Raw genomic sequence first — 19,480 nt, forward strand, 5'->3', positions numbered from 1 at the left:
CACATGAGGCCTAATTCACATTTTGAGCCTCTCTTTGCTCACTATCTGCATTAAAAGCCGATGATAGTTGTGGATGAGAAAGCTGGGGAGAGGAATGGGTAAAGCAGATCAACACCCCAGCCCAATTCATGCTGGACGGTGGGTTGAAACAACCCACCTCATGTGAGAAGTTGCACACCTGAAATGACACTGGGAACAGTGAAACTTGTAACAAGCTATGAGTGCATGCACGTACGAGAAAGTCAGTTTCATGTAGTGGCTACAGCTCACTGGGCTACATATCCTCCAACATTTCTCCGATGAAAATAGGGAACTTCTGTTCAACAACAACAACAAATTTATTATCCATACCCTGCCCATCTGACTGGGTTGCCCCAGCCACTCTGGGCGGTTTCCAACATATATAAAAACATCATAAAGCATTAAATATTTTTAAAAACTTCCCTGTACAGGTCTGCCTTCAGATGTCTTTAAAAGGTTGCATAGTGCTCAGAAATCAAGATGACAAGAAATTTTTTTTTTTTAAAAAAAGGGAAATGGTTATTATGTAATTGCAAAAGTATTGTAAACAGGTTACTACATTGGCAGGATTTTAAGAACACTTGTAATTTTAGAAAGAGTATAGGAAATTTGAGGTAGAAAAAATAATTTGGAGTAGAAATGACATGCAGTTGAAAAGGAAAATCAAGGAACCGGGGGTGGGGGTCACAGGATTTGGATAATCCCATTTTATGGATTGTTTTTGTGTATATTTTTCTTTGTTTGTGGCTGCTGTTGTTTTTGTTGAAAATTTAATAAAAATATTATATTAAAAATAAATAAAGGTTGCATAGTTACTTATTTCTTTGGCTTGGGGGGTCTACACTCTCCAACATGTCTCTGATGAAAATAGGGACGCCCTATTCCAAAATGAAAATACTAATAATTTTATTATTTATACCCCACCCATCTGACTCTGTTGCCCCAGCCCTTCTGGATAGCTTCCAACATATATATAAAATAGGGCTGTCCTAAGGAAAAAATGGGACATTTCAGAATCAAATCAGAAACTGGGGCGGCTTCTGTAAATTTGGGGCTGTCCTTGGGATACAGAGACACTTTTGAGGATCTGCATTGGGCTAAGACTGGGGAGGGTCAGGTTTAAATCCCCATTTAGCCGTGAAATTCATTGAGTGGCCTTGAGCCGGTCACTAACTCACCACCCAAGCTCCCTCAACAGGGTTGTTGTGAGGATAAAAGGAGGCAAGGAAGAGAAAGGAAGCAGGGGACCAAGGTGACTCTGTGCCGCTAAGCAGTGTGAGGCATTTAAAAAGTGTAACTTTTCCTCATAGGAAAATCCATTGTGATCTGATAAGTGAGGGTGCGCTGCCTCAGGTTGAATGCATAAAAAGACCCCTCCTGTGGTACCTCTACTTACGAATGTTTCTACTTACGAACGGAGCTCCGTCCGCCATCTTGGATGCGGTTTAGATAGGATTTTTTCTACTTACGAATTTTTAGATAGGGTTACAATTTTTTTTCTTCCAATGCATTCCTATGGGATTCGACTTACAATTTTTTTCCGACTTACGACTGTGCGTTCGGAACACATTTAATTCGTAAGTAGAGGTAGCACTGTATGACACTTTGTGCCACACAGTGCCTGGGCCCAGAGAGCCAGCCAGCGGGGCAGGAACCAAACGAAAGGCAAAAGTATGACCCCAGCCCACGCTCTTCATAAATGTACAGTACTCACTTCCATTTTCAAGGCAGGGGATTAGGAAGCGGAGAGGCAAAATCTATGCAGTCTCTGTACAGGCGTTAGTGAATATAGCCAATGCAATCTTCCGTGCTTTGAAAGGCGCACCGTGATCAGAAAATTGGTTTTTCAAATACGATACCTTCCCGTTTCATGCACCCCTTTTCCGCCAGGTCACAGAATGAAGCTTCTATATGTATCAGAAACTGGAATCCACAGGTGGATTTTTTTTAATAAAAAAAACAACAGAAAAACCAACCCGTCTCTTCTCTTCAATGTTGCCAGTAATGGGGCAGAATAAATCCTGTGTTTCCGCAGTAGCTTCTGCTGTGCTTTGCAGACAAAACCAAAGCTTTTTATTCCACCCATGAGCTAAGCGTAAAGGATTAGGGTGATGTAACGCAGTGTTGGTTGCCCTGTGTTCTTACCCAGATCTCCATGATACTGTGAGGGACTTTGCACAGTCCTGGTCAATGGAAAATCTCTGTCGTGGCTAGAAGCTCAGTCACTGACGCCAGTGGGTTTAGAAACGGTCACATTCTGGGGGCAAGTGGACGTTAAAACAGGATTTGTTCTCTTGGTGCATTTTTCTGACACTATACATCCATACACCTGCTTATTTATTTGCGTGACTTGTAGCAGCAAGCACTTCATGATGTGTTTTCTGCTTGCAAAATATGGCCTCAAACTCAGCCAGCAAGGATTTAAAACTGCTCCTTCATGTGTGTCTCTCTGTGTTAGAAGACTTTCAAATAAATAAACAGATGCCTCTTCATACAAATACCTGTATCTATTTGCATGGAGAATTAAGAAACGTGAGCATCCAACTGCAGGCTGAAGTGGTAGTATTCAGACATGGGTTTACCACCTCAGCTAGGCCTCTCTGATGGGCTGTAATTCTCATGTGCTCCGTGGCAAAGCAACCTCTCTTCAGTGGAGGAGGAAGGGAGTGTGGGGTGTGAGACAAAATGACAAAAATATGAGGGGTTTTTTTTTAAAGGGCTCACAGAACTTTTTAGTTCAGTCAAGAAACGTAACGAAACATGGCTGGCACTGGGCGCCACACTTACCGCAGGGCCTGCAGCGTGCCCAAGCCACATGTCTCTCCTGGGAGTGTCATGGTGGCTTGGGCGCCTGCAGGCTGCGCACTGCCTGAAATGCCAGAGCGGGACTTGCGTCTGCCCACCACCTCTCCCTTAGGCGCCCTACAGCTGAGGGGGAGCTGGCAGAGAGGCTCCAAGCACCCGGCACCCGAGTGGCTAGCTACGCCGCTGCCTCTCTTGTTTTACCTGAACGAGGCGGTGTACACCCTGCTCTCTACATGCCCTCCAACATTTCCCCAAGGAAAATAGGGATGTCCTATTCAATACTAATACTACTACAGTCGACCCTCTGGATACGAATTAAATTCATTCCGGGGGTCCGTCCACAACCCGAAAAGTCCGTAGGAAGAGGCATCGCTTCTGCGCATGTGCATGGCGCGACAGTGCTTCTGTGCATGCGCAAAGCGTGCAGAGCGCTTCTGCGCATGCAGGGCGAAATCCGGAAGTATACACTTCCAGGTTTGCTGCGTTCGTAACCCGAATGTTATGTATCCTGAGCGGTACGTAACTAGAGGGTCCACTGTACTAATTTTATTATTTATACCCCACCCATCTTTTTGGGTTTCCCCAGCCACTCTGGGTGGCTTCCAAAATATATAAACACATAATAAAACATTTAACAAAAAACCTTCCCTGTACAGGACTGCCTTCAGATGTCTTCTAAAGGTTGTATCTCTTATCTCTTTGGCTTGGAGGTGACATAACTCCATACCAGGCATCCCCAAACTGCGGCCCTCCAGATGTTTTGGCCTACAACTCCCATGATCCCTAGTTAACAGGACCAGTGGTCAGGGACGATGGGAATTGTAGTCCAAAACATCTGGAGGGCCGAAGTTTGGGGATGCCTGCTCCATATCCTCCAACGTTTCTCCAATGAAAATACGGACGTCCTATTCCATAATCATAATATTAATAATTTTATTATTTATACCCTGCCCACCTGACTGTTGCCCCAGGCACTCTGGGCGGCTTCCAACATATATAAAAACATAATAAACATTAAACGTTAAACAACTTCCCAATACAGGGCTGCTTTCAGATGTCTTATGAAGGTTGTATAGTTACTTATCTCTTTGACTTGGGGGTCACATAACTCCATACCCTCCAACATTTCTCCGTTAAAAATAGGGACATCCTAAGGAAAAGTGGGACATACAGAAACCAGGATAGCTTTGTAAATCTGGGACTGGCCCTGGAAAACTGGGACACTTGGAGAGTCTGGGAGATTTCATATCCTTGAGACGTGCAGAGTGCGTTTCATTCAAGAGTTGACAAAAGAGCCTGATAAAATTGGCCTGAGGACTCCCATTTCTCTCCCGTAGTACCGTTGTTTGACTTAAAGCTACCAGGAACATAAGCAATGCAGGAATAGCTGAGAGCGAAATGCAAACATGATGTTCGATTCCCTCGCAAGTGCTAAAGGGCTGCTGGAAGTTGACAGCTATCCCATGAAGGTTAAACATACATGCTTTGGCCTGTCAGTAAAATTAAGTCTTCTAATGGCTATGCAGCACTGTGCATGACACAAGTGTCTCTGTCTGAATAAACAGAGCATCCCCTTCAATGTTTCTGCTTGTGGAGCTCTTTAAAAAGCTACCCTATGAAAAAGTCTTGTGCGATCCAATAGCAAGTGAAGACAGATCCGTCGAATGCATTGGGGCTGGCAAGGTGCGAGCTCCTTTCGAAACATGGTGCTCGAGAGCCAGTGTGGTGTAGTGGTTAAGAGCGGTGGACTCGTAATCTGGGGAACCGGGTTTGCGTCTCCGCTCCTCCACATGCAGCTGCTGGGTGACCTTGGGCTAGTCACACTTCTCTGAAGTCTCTCAGCCCCACCTACCTTACAGGGTGTTTGTTGTGGGGGAGGAAGGGAAAGGAGAATGTTAGCCGCTTTGAGACTCCTTCGGGTAGTGATGAAGCGGGATATCAAATCCAAACTCTCCTTCTTCTTCTTCTTCTTCTTCTTCTTCTTCTTCTTCTTCTTCTTCTTCTTCTTCTTCTTCTTCTTCTCTGATATCTGGGAGGAATAAAACGAAAGGCAACAGCATACCCTCCAACAATTCTCCGATGAAAATGGGGACGTCCTAAATAAAATTATTATTAATAATAATAATAATAATAATAATAATAATAATAATAATAATAATGTTTGTTGTTTAGTCGTTTAGTCGTGTCCCCATGGACCATAATAATAATATTTATATCCTGCCCATCTGACAGGGTTACCCCAGCCACCCTGGCCGGCTCGCCAACATATATAAAAACATAATTAAACATTAAACATTAGACAGGGCTGTACAGGGCTGCCTTCAGATGTCTTCTGAAGGCTGTATAGTTACTGATCTCCTTGGCTCATACTTTCCGACATTTCTCTGATGAAAATAGAGACGCCCTAAGGGAAAGTGGGATGTTCAGGAATCACATCAGAAACCAGGATGGCTTCTGTAAATCTGGGACTGTCCCTGGAAAACAGGGACACTTGGAGGGGTGTGGAATAGAGGCAAATGGACTGCAGGCCCATCTCTAGGGACACCCTATTATGGGGTTAGTTGCAGCTGTGGGTGGATGTGCCATTGAGCCATGGCATTTCTTTTTGAACAAGGAGCTCAAGGTGGCATGTATAGGTCGCACCCACCCTTTTATCCACACACTCTGAGATAGGTTGGGGGAGAGATAGCGACTAGTTCAGTTATCTAATGGGTGACTGGGGATTTGAACCTGGGTCTCCTTGGCCCTAGTCTGACACCAACCCCCAGTGGCGTCATGTGTGAGGGGACCACAGGGGCAGTTGCCCCGGGTGCAAAATTGTTGGCGGCGGAAAATTTCAACGCCCGGAGCTGCCTCAATACAACCGTGTGCTTGCATTGCTGGTATCTATTGAAAACGGCTTCTCCATGCGAACCAGGAAGTGACCTCTCCAGACAACAGAATGACTCTTCTTTTCTTATCTCTGTGGCTGAGATCTCCTGGGTGATGCGGCCGCTTTTAGGCAGTTGAACGCGCATGTGTTCTCCATCCGTTCCCCTCCCTCCGTGCAACCCACGCAACTATACTACAATGGCTGTTGTGTAAAAGGCAAATCTGTCAGATTTCAACTTTTGCAAACCCAAATGCAAACCATCCTTCAAAATGTGCACTTATCTGAATTTTGCAATGTAGTTCTCCAACTGATATTTACAAACATGCACATCTTACGGGAAAGTGTGCCTAAAAGGAAGATGTTGTTGAAAAAAACCCCAAATGCATTATACTAGGGGAAATTGCTTGTATGTGAGTCAAAACTGCATACAAAAAATGTGTTCCTTGGGAGAAAATGGCATGAAAACCCCGATGAATTTTTATGAGGATTTTAAAAAAACAAAAAAAGTTGCAAATTGTTGCTGAAGGGTGGAGAACTGAAATAAGATTGAAAAAATGTGAAACTAATGTGAAACTAAGAGGACCAAAATAGCCAGATCCTGCCATCCCTCCTTGCGTGGGCATTTTCTTCCTTCAAAGAAGGAGATGAGAGAGGATTTTGAACAGCGAAGCAGCGGGAAGGAGTGCTTCACCCTTTTCCTACTTGCCTGTTGGTTTATTTTCTTTTTTGGCTTATTCCCCATAGGATGAAAACATGCATTTTGAACGTAACAGTGGGAAAAACCACTTGGCAGAGTCAGCAGGTGCTGAAAGGGTAAAACTACCCTTTCTTCCAGCCACTTCTCTGCTCAAAAACCTCCCTTCAAAATCCTCTTCAAAAGAAGAAGACTTGGCTTCCCATTACATGCATTTAACCATTAGAACTTTCATAGTACCAGTTTCATGTTCATAGAGTTGGAAGGGACCTTGAGGTTCATCTCATCCACCCCCCTGCAATGCAGGAAGATGCAGCTGGCCTATACAGGGATTGAACCTGCAACTTTGATGTTCTCAGCACCACACACCAACCAACCGAGCTATCCAGGCTGAGCTTGTAGTTAGCTCTTCAGTTCCCAAGCAACTTCTTGCTCAGATGGAGGAATCTGCATCTCCACCAGCCTCAAAAGGCCCATCCAAGCTAGTGAATCAGGCGAGCTGCTGCAACATTTATGGAGAGGCACTTCTAAATGGGCATGTGTGCAGCAGTGTATGGAGAAGACTGGGACGCGGGTGGCGCTGTGGTCTAAACCACTGAGCCTCTTGGGCTTGCCGATCAGAAGGTCGGCGGTTCAAATCCCCGCGACCGAGTCAGCTCCCGTTGCTCTGTCCCAGCTCCTGCCAACCTAGCAGTCCGAAAGCACACCAGTGCAAGCAGATAAATAGGCAGCGCTGTGGCTGGAAGGTAAATGGCGTTTCCGTGGACTCTGGCACTCGCCATGTTGTCATAGCTGCCAAGTCTCCCGCTGAAAAATGTGGGATCAGCAGTGGCGTGGCACCGGAAGTCGCTTCTACGCATGTCCGGACATGCGTAGAAGCAACTTCCGGTGCCGGTGCTGCCTGATTTCCGGTGCCCAGACATGGGCAGAGCGGCACCCGAAATGGAGCCTCCCTGGCAGGTAGGAAATCCGGGGGATTTCCGGGATTTTTTTCTATATAGGATACCAGCGGGAAACAGATTAAAATCCAGGGATTTCCCGCGAAAAACGGGAGACTTGGCAGCTATGCACAGTGTTCTGTTGTGAATTGGATTAGTCCTGCTGGCCACATGACCCAGAAAGCTGTCTGTGGACAAACGCCGGCTCCCTTGGCCTGAAAGCAAGATGAGCGCCACAACACCATAGTCGCCTTTGACTGAAGTCCAGTCCAGGGGTCCTTTACCTTTTTTTAAAAAAAAAAAATATATGGAGAAGACTTTTTCTCTGCATGAATCTGCTTCACTGGACTAAGAGCCAAGTATTTAAAGGGCAGGGTTTTTTTTATTATTATTATTATTATTTAAACAGAAAGAGGCAGATTGCTGCCAGTAATCCCAAAGAGCATGGAGAGGAAATGTAACTCCTTCCTCGTTTGCTGTGATTTTGGGGAAAATCCTTCATCTGAATGTGTTATTTGTATTGGGAGGAAATCCCTCAATGACACCACTTAAAACCATGCTAATTTGGCTCAACAAATTACATATCGAAAGATTTGTTTGCCCAGCTCTACAATGATTTCGTCCAGACAAGTGTAATTTAATGCAACTTGATTTTTATTTACTTAATCACATCTGTGGTTAGTAACAGGCATTGTTGTTAATTCAAAATAAGATGAATCTGTGTGGATAAATATCACAGTTATTTCTACTGATTGCAACTCTCTGGTAATATTGATTTATTTATTTTTTTAAAAAGTTTAACCATCTATAGCCCTGCTCAAAAAAATCAACTCTGATCAAACATCCAGTGACACTTAGAAATGATTGCGCGAAGCTCCCCACATGGAATAGCTCACTGCCATCAATAGATTTTCTTAGACTTCTTTAATTTGCATTTCTAAATAATATCTTTCAAAAAAAAAAAGCAACGCTTTAGTGCAATATTATGTAAAAGCAGACTTATCAGTATTAAAAGGGGGAGGGGGGAAGATTGCATACAAAAGAGAATACAATTGTCAGGCGCTAGTAGGTTTGCTGCTGTTTTACGTTTGTTATTGTAAAGTGGAATGGAGGATTTGAAAATAAGGTGCAAGAGGAATGCAGTTCCGTTTCTGAAGAAGTCCAGATTTTGGTTGAAAAGCGTAACGTTTGCAGGAAATTCAAATGCGGTATCATTGTCAAGTCCAGTACATACTTCAAGATGCAAAATATTGCAGATGTATCACCATGATGGTATTAACATAGAGCCTGAACAGAGGAAATTCCCCGGTGGGTTGTGTTAATTGCCATTGATATCTCATTTCACACAGTACACAAAACAAACACACGCAACAAAACGTAACCTCTTTTGACATCACCCACGGAAAAAGCAAACATTCCACCCACTTTTAAAGAACCGTATCTTTCCACCTGAAGACAAATCTTACACATCACAGTGAACGTTGAAAATCTAGAAACTTTCAAAAGCGGCAAGGGTGTGTTGACAATCCCTCATGCATTTTGGCTCACGTCCAAAAATATGGAGATGGTCTACATTCACAAGACTATTACTTAATGGCCCTTATCAGCATTCACTGGGGTCAGTCCATCCTGTTGGACATTTGCCACACGTGTGAGGGTCATCATTTCCTCGTGTTTTTCAACAATCTGCATATTTTGGACGATGGCCAATGCAGCTACGCATACTCAAGTCCCACGAAAATCAAAGGGGTTAAGGTACATGTCATTTTGTGCTGGAATGTGGCCATCTCCTGTACACACACACATATAAAAATAACATATTGGCGAAGTTTTCAGAATACCCTTGCTTGTCATCTGGTGCAGGTGTAGAATGAAAATATATATATTTCCAGAATAGTTCATGTGTACTACTTAAGTGTGTTCTTCATTAGTCTAGTTTGTACCTGACTAGCCTCTATTTTCCCCCCATCATGTGCTTTCTTTCCTTTTATCAGATTATATTGCAACATGGCAATCTGTCCCTCAAATTGCACTCATCGATACAGTAGTTGGGTCCATATATATAAATATATGAATCTGTTTCATTATCTATTTCCACGATTACAATCCTACCTCTCCCTTTTGCCATTTCGATGTAGTAGATTGCATTAAGCGAATAGCATCTTTTAATAAAAACAACAGTTCTCTCTTAAAATAGAACAAAATAATATATATATATATATTTATGCGTATATACATTCATTACTGAATCAGCATACTTGGAACAAAGGAAGTCAAATTAACTAGGGAACATATGTAGACACTGCTAAGCTTACACATAAAACCAGTTTGTTATCATGATCATGCCTCACCTCTTACATATCACCTGGTCCCAACATGTGGTAGCTCTCCTGTGGAACTGAATGAAATACGAAGGAGTACAACTTTCCCAACAGACAGGTGTGCCCAGGGACAGCCTCCCTGTCTAAAAAATCCCAAAGAGTCAAAATTTACAAGAGCAAGATCTTATTCCCACTGTACTTTACTCAGGCTGCTTCATCCTAAACTGACCAGTGCAGCCAGCCTAAGATTGAAGGGAACCGTAGTCCTGGGGGTCCGAACGTAGTCCTTCAAGCCTCCCACCAGGACACAGCCCTCACTGGCTCTCCTTTGCACCATAGCTGCTAAGTCTCCCATATACCCCGGGAAACCCCCATTTTCCCAGCCGTTTCCCATTGGCAGCCCGGATTTTAAAACCCCCGGATTCTTACTGGCCCGGGGAGGCTCCTTCTGCGCATGTCTGGAGTCTCTGGACCATGCGCAGAAGCGATTTCTGGTGCTGCGGCCATTTTGGAAATGGGCAGAGCATGCGTAGAAGCGACTTCCGGTGCCACTGCCCAGTTCCAAAATGGCCGCAGCGTGACTTCCGGTGCCATGCCGCGCCGATCCCGGATTTTTCAGTCTGGGAGTTGGCACCTATGCTTTGCACCCTCTCAAATGCTTTTTGGCCTGCATGGAATGAGGCCTTGATCTCTGATAATGCTTCATGCTTGTCTGGATGATGGGCTGAGAGGGTGAGTATGTGTACAGAGATAAAATTTACATGTATCTTTTTGCTCCACCCACTTTTGCATATGGAAGGTAGCTGAAAAGGAGTTCTTCGCCCGTCCCTTCAGGTAAGGCATGTATCTTGCAGATGTCCATGGGTTTATGTGCAAAAAAATGTATCATATCACCAAGCCAAGGCACCATTTTCCACAGAGGGGGAGATCCATGGAATAGATGCTTATTACATCATCTGCCATTGCATTCAACTAAAATACCAGGGCTGCAACGCTACTGAACTCAATGGGACTTACTTCTGAGTAGATACGTATAGACTTGCACTGCTGTTCTAGGAATGCTAGATATTTATTTTATTTTCCTGAGCAGAACAGGGGCGGATCAAATGAAATTCTCAAGAGTAATGAACTCAAAGACAATTATGGCGTTGATCATGTTAGCAGCCCAACTATTCTGTCTCAGCAGTTACTAACAGTAAAGCAGCTAAGATTCAATTCTCACAACATTGTAGAGTTGGAAGGGAACCCAAAGGTCCTCAACACCTCGAAATGCCTATTTTTCATATTACTTTTTGATGTGGCAAAGCCACCATATGGGAATCCTTTTTTATTTTATTTTAACCACCCCAACTTGCACAAGGTCAACACTAAAAATAAATAAATGTGTTGCATCCTGGTGGCTCAGTCGCATCAAATATTAACATGAGGAAATGAACTTAAGTACTTTATAGGGAGGGGAAATCGGTAGGAACGGCACAAACACTACTATAGGGAGGAAAAACACACAGAGGAAACGGCTTTATACAGAATCAGACCACTGGTCCAACTCATCAGTAATGCTAGCATCAGGGGCAATCCCTCATTAAGGGAACCTGATTCTGCCACCTTCCAAAACCCTACTAGTTTGGGTCGTGGCATCAGCCAAAATAAAATAAAAAAGTGCTGGGGTTGGACGAGACCAGCACCCTGATGAGGAAACCAATTGCCTCCTACCTGGTCATCAGTGCGGCCATCAGATGAGCAGAGAGGGAGCAATAGGATCGGCTGAAGAGGGGAGCCCGTGGGCCTGTGTGTCTCCTTCTACTTGTGCTATGTGTGTGCCTATGTGTGTGTGTGTGAAAGATGAGAGCTAGTGGCTCTCCAGGGTTTCAGACAGGATTGAACCTGGAGAACATGTGCTCTCTTGTCACTGAGCCCTTCCCCGCAGCTTACCACCCGCAGTTCGCAGCTTAAAAACAGCGAGCGGGGACACACACACAGAAACACATACTTCATTAACTCACAAAGAAGGCAGTACAAGCACACTCTCCCAGTCAGCAGTTATGTGGACAAAAGGGCACAGCAAGCAAAGTGGAAGGCAGCTCTCGTCCTTTGCAGTGTAAACTCACTTTTCCCAAGCAGCGCACGGCTAGGAAAAAATACTGGGGAACGCATCTGAATGAACTTAGCACTTAGGAGAGCTTTTCACTGACGAAAATCATGCCCAAAGGTTTAACAGTCTCCCCTTTTTTTGCAGTGATCCCTGGGAGTTGAAGTTTCCTTAGCGGAAAAATCTCTGAGAATTCTCAGCACCCTCACTGAACTACAATTCCCAGATTCTTTGGGTGGGAGTGAAACAAATATCAGCCTGATTCAATTTGTAGGGTAGTGCTGCCCTTTTGCCTCTACCGGTTCGTTTAAATACACCTCCACCTGCAATTGATTGCAGCAATTTGAAATCAATAACCAATAGATGTGTGCAATAGAGGTTGGAACGGACTTCAAAACGCAGCCTTTAAATTACCTCATTTCCCGCCCAAGTTTATGAAATTAGCCTTTTGTGGAAACCTAATTGTCCCAAAAACCACCACTCCACCTTAGGTTACTGTTGCCCCTTGTTTATTGTGTAACAGCCCTGTTTTACTGATGTAACTACAAAAAAAAAGCATTTAGAAACATAAAAGGCGGCTCAGGCGATTTATGTAGTTTGGTTGACGTGGAGGACAGCGGGCTGGCTTGGTTCTTCGTCAGAGTGCTCCATCTCCCCACTGGTCGGTTTGCTCCTTTCATCGTAGTGTTCCTGTCTGATTTCGAGCGAAGCCCTATAGTCATCGCCTTCTTCAACGATGGCGAGCTCGATGTTGTTGTTGACCACTGCATCTCCTTCACTCCCACTTTCTTTTTCCAGGGAGTCGGCAAAGGCTTTCCCTTCCTCTGCCAGAGAACTGGGAGAGGCCAGGTCGGAGTGAATCTCGGTGAAGGATGTCTCCTCATCGTTTGCTGTGTGCTCACTGCCGGTAGCCTCTGCCGGCTTGTCTTCCGTTTCTGCGGAGGGATCTCCATCCCGAACTTTCTTCACGTTGAACGTGAGGGGAGAGACCTTGAAAGATGAGCTTTTTGATGAAGGGGACTTTTGGTGGTTAGGGGTGAGGGACTTCTTAATCTTCTCCCTCCTCTCATGAGAGACGATCTTGGTGCCGAACTTGTTCATCTTCTTCTCGATATTTTGGCGGGAAAAGGCTTTCTTCAGGCTGTCCACCTTCTTGAGGCTGGACCTCTTGATTTTCTCAGCTCTCGTCTCCCCGATTTTCTCATCCATGCTATCGTCTGCCCCCTCTTCATCATGGGGTGCTTCATCCTCCGAGGAAAGCTCTACAGTGTGCAAGGTTTCCTCCAAAGTTTTGTTCTCATCAACAGGCTCTTCCTTCCCGTCAGTAATACTGGGAACAGGCTCTTTCACAAACACGCTGGCCGGGATTTCGTTTTCTTCCTGCAAAGAGATGACATTGTGTTTATTCAGTGTTCACATGGCACAGACTTGATAAACAAGGCACGACCCTCAACAACATCAATATTTTTCTTTCGAATAAGGCGGTAAAGGAAGTTTGTTTTTTCTGCTGTTGTTGCCACAGTATATTTAACCAGTAACAATCACTCCCCGTGGAATTGTTCGGTTACGTGCTGCAAGAGTAATGGGCTTACAAGCTGTCAACTGCATTGTAGAATAATTCATTTTGCTCCACGTTTAGGCCAGTGTAGATCTAACCTTGCCAATTTCTTAATGCAGTTGGGAGCAAGATGCAGGATCAATTCCTGTTTCCCCTTCACACACCCCTCCCTGATGGACCTTAACAGCAATATTAACAGTGGTTATGACTAACTAGGGCTCCTGGTCATGTTTAACCCATAGTCTGAAATTGGCTCCAAACCATTGTTAAACAATTGGCAGCGGTGTATCTCCACTAGCCCTGGAAAAGCTAACCAGGAGATTGTTCTGCAAGTCTACTCTCTTTCTCTCTCTCTCTGTGTGTGTGTGTGTGTGGCATTGCAGGAGGACCTCCCAGTGACCCAGCTGTGGGTGGAGGGATGCCACCCGCGTCATAGGGACCCCTGGCCTAGACACCAATTGGGGTACCCAGGGGGCATGGCCGCTAGCCATTTAAACAGCGGCGTGGCCAGGGGGCGACCTCCTTTTGCCTCCTTGCTGGATCTCCCAGCCCACCTGCCCTCTTTTTATGTGTTGCTTGACAGCAGCCTTGCTATGGACTAAGGTCGGCCGCCATCTTGTTGGGGCCAGGCAGTAATTTTTTCCACTTGGCAAATTGGCACCAGCCATTTGGTTTTTGCCTACCTTGTAAGCCTTGTTTATGGGAGGGGGGGTTGTTGCCTCCGCCTGCCCCTCCTCGTTAAGGGTATCCCAGTAAAGGAGTCCTGGGGGCATGGTTTCTGTCTGAAGCCTGGGCATGGGCTAGGGCCGTAGCATGACCCCATCAAGTACCCTGGGGGTGCCCCGATTTGATGTATATCATAGGGCTCACTCTTATGAGATTCCCTGCAGATGGGCAGGAGTCAGGAAATAGTCTGGTTTCACCGAATGCCTAAGCCAAACTGCTCACATCTGTAACCAATAAAGTTGTGGCCTATTTTATCCCATTAACCTAAACTTTACAGGCATAGGCCAAATCGGGCCTCCAGATGTTTTGGGACTATAACTCACATCATCCCTGACCACTGGTCCTGTTAGCTAGGGATGACGGGAGTTGTAGTCCCAAAACATCTGGAGGGCCAAGTTTGCCTATGCCTGACCTAAACATTCGTGTCCGTGTGTTTATTACCGAAGGGACCTCCGGGGCCTGGAGCCTCCACATGCAAAAAGCTCTTTACTCTTCAACAGCACTGCATTTCATGAATCGGGGAGCTTCAAACATGCAAAGTATGTGCTCTACCAAGCACATACTGGAGCACACAAGACATTCACACATCCTCCATTCATTTTTACTTGCTGCAAAAACCAAGCTAAAACATGGAACAACGGCAATATTTTGTATGTGTCACGGGCCTTAGGCAAAACCAAGGGGGGAAATGAAATTGGAACTGCCTCCAGTTACATCCCTGTTGTGCTTTTGGCGCCTTTCAAAGAGGGTCCTTCTCTGACATGCCTTTCAAGTGGAGATGTTTATCCCAGTCGTATTGGACTCAAAACTGTTTCCGTGCAAGTTTAATCACTGTTGTCCACTGTTGTCAAATCGGTTTGGGGTGTTTTAAGGTAATACATTAAAAAAATAGTTCAATGACAAAGAATTATCAGAATTGTAGGTGCTTGTTGGGATTTGTACATAGAATTATGAGGGGTGTTTTTTTTGTTTTTTTTTTAAAATGCTCGGTCTGCAGCATTATCACTCCCCTGACAATAATTTAAAGCAGGGCTCATGAAGAAGTACCCCAGGTTAACTGAGGATAGTTATTTATGGCTGAGGAGAAAGACGATGTTGCTTGCAGAGCATGAGATCTGACCTTGGGGACATGCACATTCTTCTCTGAAATCTGCTTTAGTTGTTGCAATAACTATATTTCATAAAGGCGCTGGTTTAATGCCATCTGTGCCTCATGCCTCTTGTATCATTCCAAACTCCCCCCCCCCTTTGTAGTTTAAATAAATCTTAAAAAATAAGGAAGGAAATATTCCGTGGCCACCAGCTCCGTTGATACCAAACCCACCTTTTCAGTTATTTGACGCATTAAACTAAGACATACTCAAGAGCAGGTCTCTTGAACTTAAGAGGCTCAACTATTTCCAAGTCTGCTGATTTCAACAGGACTACTCTTAAATTCCATTCTGAAGGAAATCAGCCCTGAGTGCTCACTGGAAGGACAGACCCTGAAGCTGAGGCTCCAATACTTTGGCCACCTCATGAGAAGAGAAGACTCCCTAGAAAAGACCCTGATGTTGGGAAAGATGGAGGGCACAATGAGAAGGGGACGGCAGAGGATGAGATGGTTGGACAGTGTTCTCGAAGCTACGAACATGAGTCTGACCAAACTGCGGGAGGCAGTGGAAGACAGGAGTGCCTGGCGTGCTCTGGTCCATGGGGTCACGAAGAGTCGGACACGACTAAATGACTAAACAACAACAACAACTCTTAAATATGACTAAGTTGAACACAACCCTCTGTGCCCTAAACAATGGAAGTAGTCTTTCATTGCGCTCTACGTGGGGCTACCTTTGAGGGTGGCCCGGAAACTACAACTAATCCAGAATGTGGCAGCTAGACTGGTGCCTGGAAGCGGCCACCAAGACCATATTGGCTCCCAGTACACTTCTGAGCACAATTCAAAATGTTGGTGCTGACCTTTAAAGCCATAAACGGACTCGGCCCAGTATACCTGAAGGAGTGTCTCCAGCCCCATCATTCAGCCCAGACACGGAGGTCCAGCTCCGAGGGCCTTCTGGCGGTTCCCTCACTGTGAGAAGCCAAGTTACAGGGAACCAGGCAGAGGGCCTTCTCGGTAGTGGCGCCTGCCCTGTGGAACGCCATCCCATCAGATGCCAAGGAAATAAACAACCATCTGACTTTTAGAAGACATCTGAAGGCAGCCCTGTTTAGGGAAGTTTTTAATGTTTGATGCTTTATTGTATTTTTAATCTTCTGTTGGAAGCTGCCCAGAGTGACTGGGGAAACCAGATGGGTGTGGGGTATAAGTAATAAATTATTATCTTTATTTTTACCAACAATGGCACCATGGCAAGGCATTATGAAATGCACAGAACACCTTTAAACAAATATTGGAAAGCATGTGATGGCTTAGATGCCACAAAATGTCTACGATGGGCATGATGACTAACCAGCATGTAATGGCAGAGGGTAGCTAAAGAAATACAAACCATCGCTCACCATCTCTTTATCCATCCTAGACTTTGTCCAATATTTTCACAATAACCTCGTGTGAGGTACTGATGGCATATGAGCATATTTTTCAAAAGCAGCATGAAAAATATATAGATAAGCTTTGAATGACCCCCCCCCCACAATTCATGGTATATCCATGGTTCTGAGATGCAGGGGGCTCTTTTCAGGTGGGATTCAGTCGCACACCCAACAAATTCAGGTTTGCAATAAGTCGATTGGGAGGTCTTGTGCCAACAAACCAACTCCTCAAGAAGACTGGACCTTTGGTGATAAGAAATGCAAAGGGAAAATGTACTGGAAAGGGTGAGGTTCTGCTTGCTTTGATGCAACATCGTCTAACACACATAGCCCTGCAGGACGAACGCTCAACAAACAGGCTGCCTGGAAGCACCCTGATTGGCTATTCAGTGAGTGGGTGGGAAGACTCAAACAGGGGTATATGGTCTGAAGACCCACCCACCTACTGAAGCTAAGCAGGGTTGGGCATGGATAGTGCCTGGATGGGGGACTGCCTGGGAACCACGCTGCTTTGGGTTTCATGACAGAAGAACGGCAATAAAATAATTAACTAACCAAAATACAGCTGTCTGGCAGTTTCGTAAAACCAAAAGCAGCCTCCACCAGAAATGGCTTGCATTCAGCATGTACACGGAGCAAGATTCTTCCCGCAACTAAATGTTCTAACTTCTGGGTTTCTTAATCCTGGCGGTGTTGTTGAGAAAGAGAAGTGTGCTTTTGCAGTGATTCTTGTGCGTGCTTAAAAACAACAACACTCATATTTATAGTGACTTAAAATATATCTATATTCAAAGTTTTTTTTAAAAAAAAAGGAAAGGAAAGAAAGAGGTGCCGTTTAAGTAGGTATTTATGACTGATTGCCTTATTACCTGGGACTTAAATCAGTTTTACTTTAAATTGGCTCCCAAGACGAATATAGAACCTACAGCGACTGCAAATTCTTTCCTGCCTTAATATAGCATTCATGCCGGGGGTGGGGGTGGGGTTGGAAATGAGAGAAAGCTCAAGTCTATTGCATTTTGGGGCATCATATACAAGGGATGCTGTGAGATACTTAAAGGAGTTCCAGGAGCTACCACAAAAGACCACCTCCTAACAGCATCTCCAATATCATACAAAAGCACCTTGAGATCTGGTTGTCTCTGTGCGTGTGTTTTGTTTTTTAACTGAATGCAGATGTTTTAGGAGTTTATTATGATGGGCACATTTTCTTTCTTTCTTTCTTTCTTTCTTTCTTTCTTTCTTTCTTTCTTTCTTTCTTTCTTTCTTTCTTTCTTTCTCTCTCTCTCTCTCTCTCTCTCTCTCTCTCTCTCTCTCTCTCTCTCTCTCTCTCTCTCTCTCTCTCTCTCTCTCTCTCTCATTTTAAGCCACACAAATCCTACAATGCCCGCCATCACTCCCCAAGGACCTACTGAGCTTTGGATGGCGTTCTGAAGCATTTTTTGAGAAGAAAGGAGATTGAAATAAATGGCCCTCGGGCTCTGCTGTTGGGCTTCCCAATGGGATATGTGCAAACAGGATGCTAGAAGAGATGGATGCCGCCGCCCCCCAAACCGGTCCAGCAGAGCTCTTCGGATGCTCATACGGCTCCTCCAAAGTGCTTTAAATCAGATACACTTTCTTTTTTGGGGGTGGGGGTCAAGGGACAATCTGGTTCATGATTCCTTCCATAATGACTGGTCTGCCTACAGGGAATAACTAAAAGTATAAATGAAAGGCTGCACTGATTTTCCTATTGCTGTTACCATACCGTGTCTATTTTAGTGTCGATAATGATGAACACCATTGATATAGAAATAAATACTGTACTATGGCCTTTTAAAATCTCTCTCTCTCTCTCTCTCTCTCTGTTTTATTTTTCTCGTTGGTTACTATGCTACCGGTATGTATTTTTGTGCTTTTATATTGCAAACCGCCCTGTGATCCTTGGGTGAAGGGCAGTATAGAAATATAATAAGTAAATAAAATAGAAATAAATAATAATAATAGTAATAATTATAAAGTTTTATTTATACCACACCCTCCTCTCCCCAGCCAAGGCCGGGCTCAGGGCGGATAACACCAGATATAAAACAACTGATTAAAATACAACTTAAGTACAAGATTAAATACATTAAAATTAAAATGCAGCCTCATACGGAAGGAAAAGGGAAAATGATGGAGGGGATCAGGTTGGCTCCAGGCCAAATGCCAGGCGGGACAACTCTGTCTTACAGGCCCTGTGGAAAGAAATCAGGTCCCGCAGGGCCCTGGTCTCAGGAGACAGAGCATTCCACCAGGTCGGGGCCAGTGCTGAGAAGGCCCTGGTTCTAGTTGAGGCTAGTCTGATTTCCTTCGGGCCTGGGACCTCTAAGGTGTTTACTATTTATGGACCTTAAGGTCCTCCGCGGGGCATACTGGGAGAGACGGTCCCAGAAGTACGAGGGCCCTAAGTACTATGGGATATACAGCCCCTGTCTCAGAAGCCTAGACTGGGATTCAGCTCAGGAGTCCCGTTAGCAGAAGCCCTGTGGAAAATACTTCTCTTTGTGGCACAGGGCTCCCCCCCCCACCTTCTTCCCCTGTGGCCCCCACAATTGGCTCACAGTCAGCGGTCAGGAGTGTGGGTGACTTGTAGAAATCAGCTGGTTGTTTGCCACACCTCAACCTCTGTGATGTATCAGCAGAACATGCGGAACCCCAGCAGACTCTTCAGAGATTTCCTTCTCCCGTCAGACAACTTATTCATCCAGTGCTTTACCAGCTGCACTGGCTCCCGGTGGAGTACAGGATCAGGTTTTAAGGTGCTGGTTTTGACCTTTAAAGCCCTATGCGGCTTGGGACCCTCGTACCTACAGGACCGCCTCTCCTGGTATGCCCCGCGGAGGACCTTAAGGTCCACAAACAACAATATTCTGGAGATCCCGAGCCATAAGGTGGCTAGA

At 45.0% G+C, this 19,480-nt stretch overlaps 1 protein-coding gene across 1 annotated transcript in view; it reads right to left on the reverse strand.

The window, feature by feature from the left end:
- Nucleotides 1-7,966: 7,966 nt before the first annotated feature.
- CAVIN2 (caveolae associated protein 2) overlaps nucleotides 7,967-19,480 on the reverse strand; it is a 31,506-nt gene continuing 19,992 nt past the window's right edge. Inside the window, exon 2 of the mRNA XM_035136350.2 lies at nucleotides 7,967-13,120. Coding sequence (XP_034992241.1) covers nucleotides 12,329-13,120 — 792 coding nt within the window. The 3' untranslated portion in view covers nucleotides 7,967-12,328. The remainder of the gene's footprint in view (nucleotides 13,121-19,480) is intronic.

Source organism: Zootoca vivipara, chromosome 1, assembly GCF_963506605.1.
Source record: "Zootoca vivipara chromosome 1, rZooViv1.1, whole genome shotgun sequence".
Classification (NCBI taxonomy): Eukaryota; Metazoa; Chordata; class Lepidosauria; order Squamata; family Lacertidae; genus Zootoca; species Zootoca vivipara.